The 12616-nt window shown below is 36.1% G+C and overlaps 1 protein-coding gene across 1 annotated transcript; it reads right to left on the reverse strand.

Moving 5' to 3' along the window:
• Nucleotides 1-2951: 2951 nt before the first annotated feature.
• Nucleotides 2952-6517, reverse strand: LOC107806294 (mitochondrial import inner membrane translocase subunit TIM14-1-like). The gene is made up of 3 exons (XM_016630419.2): nt 6377-6517; nt 4840-5018; nt 2952-3478 (listed from the first exon to the last, which is right to left on the reverse strand). Exons 1-3 carry the CDS (start codon nt 6377-6379, stop codon nt 3322-3324), a joined length of 339 nt encoding a protein of 112 aa, XP_016485905.1. The 5' UTR covers nt 6380-6517; the 3' UTR covers nt 2952-3321.
• Between the last annotated feature and the right edge of the window lie 6099 nt (nt 6518-12616).

A 12616-nucleotide genomic window follows, 5' to 3' on the forward strand; every position in this document is an offset into this window, starting at 1 on the left:
AATATTTTGTTTCTCTTTTCACTTTCACTGTCTCACTTAATTAATACTACTAATTGAAGTAATAAGGACAAATTGAAAAAACTATAATTTTTAATTCTTTAAAAAGGTCATCTATTTGAATAACAATAGAAAACAAAGGACTTATCCACGCACCTCCCCCAAACAATTTTTGCCAGTTAATGATTTGGACCAGTGACGAAGTCACAAATGTTTCTAAGAGCATTCAAACTTGAAAGAAGTAGAAAAAAAATTCCAACAAAAGGTGTTCAATATAGATTTTATATATCTAAAATTAATATTTTACTTATATACACAATGTAATTTTTCGTAATTTTTCGGCGAAGGGTGATCAGTTGGGTTCAAATCCTATTGGACGCAATTTATTTCCATATATATTTTTTTTTAGATTTCGATAGCAAGAAAGACTGTTTGAATATTTGAATCCAAGACGCTTGATTCCTTTTTTTTATTAAGATTAAGACAAAAGTGATCAATATGACCACCCTTTGCTCAAGGTGACTTCGCCCATGATTTGGACCCTGAAATGTGACATGGTATAATAATATATACAAAAGACAAATCGAAATAATTGTTAAAGGGGACAACCTGATAAGTGATGTTACTTCTAGGCCAAACAACCTAACATTTTGCAAAATGACTGTCGAAATCAAAACAATATAAGTAGTAGCTAGGCATTTGCATGTGTGCAAGAAAGTATAGAGCTGTCTGGTTTTGGCATTCGCCTGGCAAAAGATTCTTCAGGGCTTTTCCCTTTGATTTAAGGTATTGTAGTTACCTATTAATTATGTCAAACTAACAAATGCATTGCATGTATTTGCATAAAAATTTTACCACTTAATTATAATAAATACCTTTTTACCTCATTTTATCGCACTTAATGTTATGCGATGCCTTCCTGACATTCCTTGAAAGGGCGACGTAAGGCTCAACTGATGTCCCCTCCGTACGCTAGACGAGATTGTCAGTGCAGTATGCAAAAACCAATGTCAAGAGCAATTGAGAAAACATAAATGAGAATTGAGAATGAAAGAAAGCTTGATTGCATTAATGAAAGCTATTACAGAAAAACAATACGGTGTCGAGAGGGAGAGACTGGTACATAGAATTATTTGCTTACTAGAAAGTTTGATTGCTTGATCCCTCCAATAGTACTTAAAAAGATAAATCAAAGTTACAGGATTTAACATAATTAAGCTAGAGAGACATAATGGAAATACATGAAGTAAAACTACTCTATATTTACAATAGAAATGACTTAGATTCCTACAAAGCATAAGCAGGTCCGTTGGCAGCAACTTTGTCTTTAGCATCAGAGTCTGTGCGCGCGGTGTTGTTGGCATCTGCCTGCGACTGTACGCCGGTGAGGGCTATTAGTGGGGTGACATAGGCACAGGCGCGTTTGTCACTTGGCGCGACCAAGACTACGGGGCCGTCCATGACGCTAGGCGTCTGAAGACTTGCCAGGACGCTATGGGGCGCGTCCAAGGGGTCATGGCGCATGGCTGGAAAGCCGCCCATAACATTAAGTATGATAAATTAATACAATTTTTTTAAATATCGAATGCGTAAAAACTATTTTGATACTGATTTTAATATAGCAATATTTCAGTATATGTGTGACCTATAGGTCACAAGTTCGAATCGTGGAATCAGCGGCCTACATTACACTCCTTTAGGGTGCGGCCTTCCACAAACCTTGCGTAAACACAGAATACTTTATATACCATGATGCCCTTTTTTTATATTTCAGTGTCTGCATGTATACATCCTACCTAATTTATCCTGGAAATTGTGATATCTTAGTAAAGCTTAGTTGGTAAAAATGGGATAATCTTTCTTCAGGCATATCGTATACCTTTTTGTGGTTTTATTAGTTTGAACAACTATTTTCTTTAATTAAATACATAAAATACACATGCATGTGCCAATTGTATATGTTGTTTAATTAAGTTGTCTTTCACTGTCAGTTGGTTGTTTAGACTTAAACCACAGATTTTTGTTGGTTTTTCTTTTTTCTTTTTTTTTCTTTTTTTTTTTTTTTTTTTGGATCAAATAATTCATAAACCAAATTTATGAAGATCTAGTCAGAATTTGCGAAACTATCGTCAGATGATAATGGTAACACATACAATAGGAGTGCCAGAGTAAAGGATTTCCTACGAAACAAAATGGATTACTGTTAAGGAAGTTGTGCGAGGGTTAAAGGGATAATTGCATTTCTTATTCCCTTTTTAGCAAATTTTAATTTTAGTCCTTGTAATTTCAAACTAAACATGTTCAATCTTCAATTAAAACAGTTGTGCACTTTTGGTCCACATATTTCCACACATGAGAGCTCTTAATTTGACTAAGACTTCAGAGGAACCGTCAAGCGAATGAACAGTCATTATCTAACAGGAAAAGTTTCGATTCTGCCCAATAACATTTAAAATTGCTCAATTTTATCCTCTATTTTATTTTTGGTCCATTTATGCCCTTGCCTTAAGCAAATCATCTTGTGTGTCCTTGTCATTAAGATTTAAGGGAACTGCAGCATGCAGCTGGTCCAAATTCTTTTAGGAAAAAGGTTCAAAATTTACTCCTCAATTTTAGACAATGATTTAAAATTACTTTCATGTTAGTGCTTGCATAACGGGTCAAGGATAAAAATGAAACTTTTATATAAATATGGTAATCAAAAGTCTAATAGGCAAAATTACTTAATTTCAAATAGTGTAGCTGCAAATTTGACCCTTCCCCCTTATCTTAAGATGTCATGCAACCACTAGAGTTGGTTCAAAAAGCAGGAATACAACAACAACAAACCCAGTGTAATCTCACGTAGTGGGGTCTAGGAAAGATAGTGTGTAAGCAGACCTTACCCCTACCTCATGGAGATAGAGAGGTTGTTTCCAATAGACCTTCGGCGATTATATTACAGGACACTCTGGTTGTCAAAAGCAATTGTAAAGATAATGGAACTAATTCAGAACTATCAGGGTTGTATAATAATAATCTGATTATTCAGCACATATCGCTTGTTTCCAGCATCCTAACAAAGAAGAAACAAACTTCAGCCATGAATCTGTGTCATCAATTAGTAAAGTACATATTAGCTTAATACTCCATATTAAGCTTCTTCACATTCAGTGAAAGCGTACAACTGACAAAGCCTTCTCCAACTAAATATACAGCTTCTTGGTCCAAAGAATTAATCCACTTCCACTCAAAATTTTAGTGTCTAGTGCCAGAAAGCATGATACACCTCCCGATTACCTTGTGATTTGGAACTTCTAAAGCAACAAGGAGACTCGGCTGAGATTAAAATGCAGATCCGCTGTTCTTAGTCTTTCCAGTCAATATGTCTTTTGCTTCATTAATTTTTGAAGCAAGGTAGTGACTGCCCCCTGCATCTGGATGGTTGGCTACCATCACTTTCCTATGTGCCTCCCTCACTTTCTCTGGTGGCGTGCTTTCCCTGTTGAATGTGCACATACTTAGTGGAAAAAGAATTGATAATACTTTTCTCCACTTTAACAAGTATGGAGTATAATTATTACAATCAACCAAACCACAAGCCTAAAAGGGGGAGGGGGAGAGATAGGCGACAAAGCATATTAGACCAAAAGTCCGGAAATGAAACCCGAGGGATAATAAGAAACAAATCACATATGTTATTTGCCCATATATTCTGCTAAAAGCGACATTTTGATTTGAAAGCAAAAATTACCCATCTCATGTCTCAAACCATCTCCTCATCATCCATAACGAAGTACTAGCTGAATCTCATCGTGATATAATGCTTCCCTAGTAAATATGATTGTGCAAAAAAATAACAAATCTCCAAAATCCAGAAAAGAAAACTCATTTTTCATCAATATTTGCATCGCTTCTATTTTGCTTCCCTAGTAAGGGACATATGTAGATGTTTCTCTTGTTAATATAAATAGTCATTATTCTGAGATTAATTAAGTTATGTTAGAACGAATAGAGTGGTCAATATCAATGTGCAACAAGAAATTGTTAAATGTTCAAATCTACCATGGAAAACTTATTTCACCATATATCTGCATCCTTTATCAAGGGGCACATTGACACTACCTTAATAATGTATATAGTCATTACAATGTTATTTCTTGTAGCTGCAATAACATTATTGTGGATATACATTAATGCAGTACCATTAAAACAACCATAAGCAATCTCCCCATCTATGCAAATAATGAGCATTTCAGATTTGCAATTTTTTTTTTTTTTTTGAGATTTATAATGTATTCTATGATTAAGCGTGGGAAATACTTCCTGAATAAGACATGGAAACAAAATGAAGGAATACATGTAAGCTGACAACTACCTTTTGTTAACTTAAAGAAATTCCAAAGATAAAGAATATCGAACATACTTTAAGAAAGGTTTCATCATACAATTTTAGGTCATTGCTTAAGTCACAGCAATATTGATACAATTAAGGTATAGGATATTGACAGTGCCACAGAGCAATCTGATTAATCTTTTTTTAAATAACTGAGAAATCCCCAAGGGAGAGTGGCCCACGGTTCTAAACTTGGTGGATAATGGGTCTGCCCCTCTACCCTTCTCCACTTAAATACCAAGGCTTTTGTCTACGGCAAGGTTCAAACCCATGATGCGTGCCTTAGCCATACATCATAAGCTACGCTCTTGCCACTAGACCCAAAACCCTGGGGGCATGTCAGATTAAAATGCGCATACTGCACAATCAAGTTCTGTGATTGAAAAATAGGAGGCCTTCACGGAGATGATTTTGCACATTAGGTGTTGGAAATCCCACCAAGCCTTTAAAAGAATGATAGAACATACCTTACTCCGAGAATAAGAGCTGCTTCCCTCCTTGTCATTTTAGGCTGAAAACCTCCTTCATAAAATTTACGCATTCTTGCAGTGGGTGGTCTGGCCTTGAATGCTTGCCAAGCTTGGATGCCATACCTTCCAGCATATGCAGCAGCAGCAACAGACAGTCCCACTATCAATGGTGTGGTCTGTATGCACAGTTTGGAAATAAGTATGATCTCAATCATACTAGAAAATAACCGTTGTATTGAAAAGCAGCCTGTTTACACAATTACTACTGCTTAATTTTTTCTTGATAATTGAGAAATTCGTGAGAACCAGTTGGCGAACTGTTTGAAGCTCAGGGGATAATGGGCATCTCCCTTTACCCTTCTCCACTTAAATACCAGACTTTTGCATGTCGCAAGGTGCAAACTCGTGATGTGAGCTTAACCCACACATCACGAATTGCGCGTTTACCACCAGACCAAAGCACTTGGGCTATTACTGCTTAAAATTCATGTAATAGATTTGACACATAGATGAGGCAAAATACTTAGGGATAAGGTATTGAAAAAATGAAACTGAAGGGAGACAGAAAAGAATGCAGAACTACGTGAAAGTGAGTAAAAGAATTAAGGGAAACTAAACATTAGAATGTGAAACACGTCTTTGAACCATTGTTTCAAAGGACAAATCACAGACTAAGTAAAACAAGTTTAACAACAAATAGAAAGTATCTTGCAAAGGATGCAAGTGAAGCACCTACAACTTACAACAAAAGGGAAAACACACATCCAACAACAAATAGGAAGATACTATATGAACACAAATGGGCTCAAAATGATGCTATCCCACCTCAAGACCCTTGTTGAAACATCAAGAGCCTTTCTCCACTCCCTCAAAAACCACCCCCACTCTGGGAACTTTGCCTATTCAAATCGGGTTAGGGCGCCCTTATCACTCCACCATCAAGACTGGAAAAGAGTTATCTCAAATAGAAAAGGAAATTATTATCTAAACCAAACCTAACTGAAACATGACACTTTGAGAAATTTCAAATCTCTGTTCCTTGGGTTTGGGAGCAATACTAGAGATTAAAAAATTACAAAACATAGATTTTGTAGACATACAACAGCAAAAAGGGGAGAACTTGGGAGTAAAGGGAGTAAACAACAATAAACTGCTCCTCAATCCTAAGCTAGTTGGAGTCGGCAGAAATGAATATGAAAAATAAAAGATGCTTAGGCAGCATTGAACACCCAAAGCAATAATTTAATCCAAGCTCACAGATAAAAACCGAATTTTGGATAGAGAAAAAAGCAAAGTTTCAAACTTTATCAACACAACTAGCAAAAAAATCACAGATACATGAAAAACTACAAATCATCTTACGAAAGATAACCCAAATCGAGAATCATATGAAATTAGTAAGCAAATCGGACGATTACTTAGCAATTCTAGCTAAGTAGATAAGTATGAGTAAAACAGGCAGAGATTAAAATTTTAATCTTTTTCTATAAAAAAAAAAGTTAATATCTTTCAAAAACACAAAAAGATTCATTACCATTTTCTGCAGAGGTCTCTTTTCCTAAGGGCTCAAAGAAGAATTCAGAACAAAGATGAGCTCATAGCACCTTTTCCTGTTAGGGTTTTACCTCTGAAAAGCAACAAAAGACTAGAACAGAAAATGGGGGAGAAGAGGAGACAAAATGAGAAAAATGGTCCCTTATATTTAGAGTAGATTCAAAGTAGTCCTTTAAATACGTTCTCATCAGTTTGGTCCTTTAATTTTATCAAAAGAGAGCAGTTTTAGTCTCTATCAAATATTTAACAAACTCTTTCTATTAGATTTACCGAAATTATGTAAATATAATAATAGTAACTCACATTAAAAATAGATGAAAAGCTTAATATGAAACTTAAACAATTAGTATATGTCTTGTTTAATTTTTGGAATTGTTGTTTAAAAAGGATACATGAGTTAATAAATATTAGCCTGTGAAAATGAAAAAATGAAGAGCCATTTATAAGTCATATTAAGTATATGTTTCAACAAAAATTAGAGAGAAGTTCTCCCTTCTCACTAGGATCCGTTCTTACCTATACTTTTTCAAAACATACATTCCTACAACTCTAATGAATCAACAACACTGCCAAAGTGGAATACCTCCAAAGCCATCAGACATTAATTCCCCTCAATTAAACAATACTATATTTGCCTCTTTTAAAGACAAACTACTAGCCAATAAGCAGAAGGAAACCTTCTCAATGTTATCGCCACCGACATACCTATCTCCAATGGCAGGGGACACAAACGAGGAAGAAGATGAAAAGTCTTCTGAGAATCCTTATGGGGAAATTAAAGTTCCCATAAGTGGGGAAGATAAATCACGTATTTACTATCCATGGAGATTCTCAGTTATAATAAAACTACTAGGTAAAAAAATCCTCCACCAAGTTCTCAAACACAAACTTATAGATCTCTAGAAATCAACTGAAGTTTTCCCCCTAATAGATCTTGGTGAATAGTATTTTATAGTAAAATTCAATAATAAAGAGAACTTGGAGACTGTATTACAAAAAGGGCCATGGTTTATCTTTGGCCACTTCCTTTTAGTACAACGCTGGGAACCAAATTTTGTTCCCGCTACTGCCAAACAAGTTTTAACTGCAATATGGATCCGGTTACCACATCTTCCAACAGAATTTTACGATGAAGAAATTCTAAAAAAAATAGGTAACACAGTAGGAAGATTACTCAAAGTGGATGCTTGCACATCATCAGCCTTAAAGGGTCGCTATGCTAGGATATGTGTAGAACTTCCTCTAGATAAATTAGTGAAATCCAATGTATGGATAGGCAACCACAAATAACAGATCCTCTACGAAGGAAAAAATCTCCTATGCAAAAACTGTGGCTGTCTAGGGCATACATCTAGACAGTGCAATATCAAGCCATATGGTCCAGCAACCTCAGCACCCATGAACAATGGCGAAACGAAACAGAGAGGTCAGGAACAAGAATATCTTCCCAAAGAGAAGGAAAAATGGAAGACAGTTACTTTCAATCAAAAAAAAAGAAGATCCCTACTGCTTCCAACAGAGGCACAGAATCAACGAAAGCTGCAGGTATCAATGTAAATATTTTTATGCCAACACAGGTAAGTTCTTCACTTCCCAAGTCTTTAATACAAATCAGGCTCTAATTACAATAAATCTACTGAATTTGCTACTGGAAAATATATGACAAAAGAACCCCATTCAATCTGTAGTAACAATATTCAAACAAATAATCTTTTTACTGCTCTAATGGAACAGAACATGGTTTTGGGTAAAACCACAAACCACCCATCGGAGGATGAAACAGGAAACAAACAAAGAACCAATACCTCCCTTATTAATGACACATCATTAGGACACGTATCGTACATCATCATTAATGCTCCTACTAATAATTATAATATATGCACTAACCCGACCACCTCCCCAATTCAACCTATAAATTCTAATAATTTAACCTTGCATGCCACTAATGAAATTACACACCTTTCTGAAAAACAAACAACCATCCTCCAAATGGCCAATACCCTCAAACACGTAAACCAAGCCCAATCCTCTTCCTCACTTGATAAAACCAGTACGTTACTCCTTCCAAAAGTCATGCAAATCGAACATACAATCATTGGCAAAGATACTCTACATCCAAAAGGACCTGATACAGTCCAAACACAGCATATAAGCCTTAACCCTCCAACAAAATATGCTAAGAATTCCTTTTCCCAGCAGTAGGCGCTATCGTCTCATACAGATCCTATGCCAACAAATGCCTCTGACTATGGAAAATCAACCTCCCACCTACACTCCAACAACAAACACTCCCACCATATTCATCCAACCTCCACTTTCAGAGAATCGCCAACCTCTGTCATAGGTGGAATTGAGTCTAATGGGCTTTGCAATATCCTTCAACATAATGTTGAATGGCAGGGAGACAATAATAGTGATTCAAAACTCCCATTATCTAGCTCAGCTAATCTCGGAAGGGATCCGGATGGCAATGAACAACTTCATGAACCATGTATGGGTGAACAACATTCTTCACCCAATAGCCCCAAATATATCACCCAACATAGCTCAAATGATGATGGGTCAGTGGAGTCTTCTCCATATTTTTTCCCAGTACAAAATGCAAACCCAATTATGGATCTTCCATTCTTCACTCCGGAGGTGATGACCAACATCAATCCAGTTTTCACACCCTGGGATGCATATGCAAACTAGGGTCAAACTCCAAATGCTCAGCATGCACCCCAGTTCCACCAACCGGGACCATCTCACCCGCAAACTCACCCAAACATACCACAAAACATTCCTCACACAGAAACAATGGGGGAAGTTGTGGAACCCAACTCAATCCCAGAACCAATACTCAAGGATTCAAATCTCGACGAGGTAAAGGTGTTCATTTTCATGGAGATGCAAGAGCAGAGGCAGATTCTCAAGTGTCTAATGGCTCTCTACAAGTGTACAATGGATATAAGGCCACCGGCATATCCGACCATAGGGCAGCATGCAATGATTTTGGTTCAGAGAAGGAATCCAATTCATGCACCAAGAGTGCTGGAGAATAGAGTTCACAACTGGAACATCATGATGAATAAACCTATCAACTTCATCATATGGAACATTAGAGGTGGTAACAATGATAACTTTAGGTTAAACTTTAGAGAGTTGGTCAATACTCACCATCCCTGCATGGTAACTCTTTTGGAAACTAGAATGGACAATCATATGCTGCTTCTTAACCCCTTTGGGTTTTCTAACATGATTGAAATTCCGGCTCAAGGTCAATCGGGTGGTATGGTTATCTTATGGGATTACACTCTAGTTAATGTTCACAGTTTCATGCGTAGAAATCAAGAAATCGGTGCAACAATTGAGGTAATCCCCACCCATAAATCTTGGTTATTTACTTCTGTCTATGATAGTACTAATATTAATAGTAGAAATCTTTTATGGGACAATCTCATCAACATGTATAATTCTTTTAATGGACCATGGTTGGTAGGGGGTGATTTTAATGATGTTCTAAGCTCTAATGAAAATTTTGGTGGAAATTTTATTAACAGAAACCGGGCCAATTATCTTTGGAATTGCATCAATAAATGTGGCCTCTTAGACCTTGGTTATAAGGGGTGCAAGTATACCTGGACCAACCGTAGGAAAAAATAGTCTAACTATGGAAAGACTAGACAAAATATTTGCTAATAGTGATTGGATTAATTGGTTCTCTAACACTACTGTATCCCACCTCCCCAAAGTCCACTCGGATCATAATCCTCTCTTTGAAATAATTCCAAAATATAACTTGGCTCTTCAAAAGCCTTTTAGACTTGAAACATTTTGGTGCAGGCACCTTGATTTCAACAAATTAGTCACCAATTCATGGATAGGTACCAATTATCAACAAGCATCTAACTCCTTTCTAAATAATGTTAAGGATTGGAAAAATAAAGTTTTTGGAGTCATATTTAGGAAGAAAAAAAGAATTTTGGCTAGACTTAATGGAATTCAAAATTCCAAAAACACTTCCCTCACAGTAACTTTCTCCAAAATCTCGAAAGACAATTGCAATCTGAGTATAACAACTACCTGAAAATAGAAGATGACTATTGGAAATTAAAAGCTATAATATCATGGATTCAAGATGGAGATGCCAACACTAAATTTTTCCATATCATGGCCACTAATAAAAAAGGAGGAATAAAATTACTCACTTAAAAAATGAGGCAGGTGATTGGATTAATGAACTAACAGAAATCCTTAATCACACCTATCAATATTTTCTCACAGCTTTCACCATCTCTCACCAACACACCAACTGGCTTGACATTACTAACAGCCCGACTAGCTTTAGCAAAGTGAATTTAGACTCACTTGACAACCCTCTAATGCCCTATGAGATAATCAAAGCCATATTTTCGTTCAAACCTTTCAAGGCTCCTGGGCCAGATGGAATTCACCCTTTTTTTATCAAAAATATTGGAAAACAGTAGGTCCTTCAGTTACACAACTCTGTCTCCAAGTTTTTCGCACTAACATTCTTCCAATGGGCACTAACAATACGTACATCTGCCTAATTCCAAAAATTGACAATGCTAATAACTTAAAAAAATCGGCATATTGGTATTTGCAATACGATCTACAAAATTATTACTAAAATAATTGCAAATAGATTGAATCCCTTCCTAAATGATCTGATCATCCCCTTTCAATCAAGCTTTATCAAAGGAAGAAGAACCAGTGACAATGCAATAATTGTCCAAGAAATCATGAACCAGTTCAAGAAGAGCAAAGGCAAAAAGTATAACATGATGCTTAAGCTTGATTTAGAAAAAGCCTTTGATCGTCTTGAATGGTCATTCATCTATCGTATGCTCAGATTCTTCAATTTTCCACCCTCTATATCCAAACTAATTATTCATTGTATAACTACTAGTAACATTGCCATTCTAGTTAATGGATCAACTACTTCCTTTTTTAATCCAAGTAGGGGCATTAGACAAGGATGCCCCCTATCCCCTTATATATTCATCCTATGCATGGAAATATTTTCACGCTTAATTTCACATCAAGTAGATATCCACAACTGGGATCCCATCCAACTTAGTCCTAATGATCCGGGTATCTCTCATTTATTCTTTGCGGATGACCTTACCCTTATGGGCAAGGTAAACAAGAAATCTTGTAATACTATTAAAAGGAGCATCTCCATCTTCTTCCCCTTGTCGGGGCAAAACATCAACATGCACAAATCTAAAATAATCTTCTCAAAAAATTGTCTCGCCACAATCACTAAAGAAGTTGCTAAAGATTTTAATATAAGTTTTAGCAACACCTTCGGCAAATACCTAGGATTCCCAATTCTTCAAAAGCATCCAAAGCTTAGGGATTACCAATTTATTATTGACAATAAGCAAAAAAAATTATCTTTATCGAAAGCCAAATTTCTGAACATAGCAGGTCGTACCACCCTAGCCACATCAACTCTCAATGCTATCCCTAGTCATGTAATGCAATACACCCATCTCCCTACCAAAACTCTAAACCAAATCGACCGTTTTTAACGTAACTTCATCTGGGGTTCTACGAATGTGACCAAAAAATTCCACTATATTAACCGGAATATCATTACTAAAAGCAAAGAGAGAGAGGGCTTAGCATAAAAGATGTTAATACAAAAAACTTGATAGCTCTAAGTAACCTAGCCTGGAGGATTATCTCCAACCCCACTGTCTTATGGTGCAAAGTTATCATACTGAAATATGCAAGGAACAAAACACCTACCTATACCTCATTCATCTGGAAAAACATCCTAAAAGGGTGGTCAATCTGCTCTAAGGACATTACATGGCAACCTTGCAAGAATTCCAATCAAAACCTTTGGCTATCCAATTGGATACTAGATATCCAACCTCTAAGGGAATGCATCGAGGGTCCTCTCAATAAGCATGAATTATCCACCAAAGTAAAGGATATCTTTTCAAATGGACAATGGGATTCCTCTAAATTATCATAATGGAAAAAATTCATCAAATTCCTATACCTCTTAATGATAATAAAGACACTTCGATATGGAACATGAACTCTAATGGCTATTTCACCAGTAAATCATGTCTTGCAATTATTAAACCAACAAAAAAGCCTCAATATGACTTCATGTGGATATGAAAACTAAATTGTCCTAATAAAATCAAATACCTTATTTGGCAATGTCTTCACAATAGTCTACCATGCAGGAAAT

This window comes from Nicotiana tabacum, chromosome 5, assembly GCF_000715075.1.
Source record: "Nicotiana tabacum cultivar K326 chromosome 5, ASM71507v2, whole genome shotgun sequence".
Classification (NCBI taxonomy): Eukaryota; Viridiplantae; Streptophyta; class Magnoliopsida; order Solanales; family Solanaceae; genus Nicotiana; species Nicotiana tabacum.

What these genes read in the sequence shown, in the direction of transcription:
- LOC107806294 (XM_016630419.2), bottom strand. An exon ending in GCTCTTATTCTCGGAGTAAG is followed by an intron (nt 3,479 to 4,839) that starts GTATGTTCTATC and finishes CACATTCAACAG; the next exon opens with GGAAAGCACGCCACCAGAGA.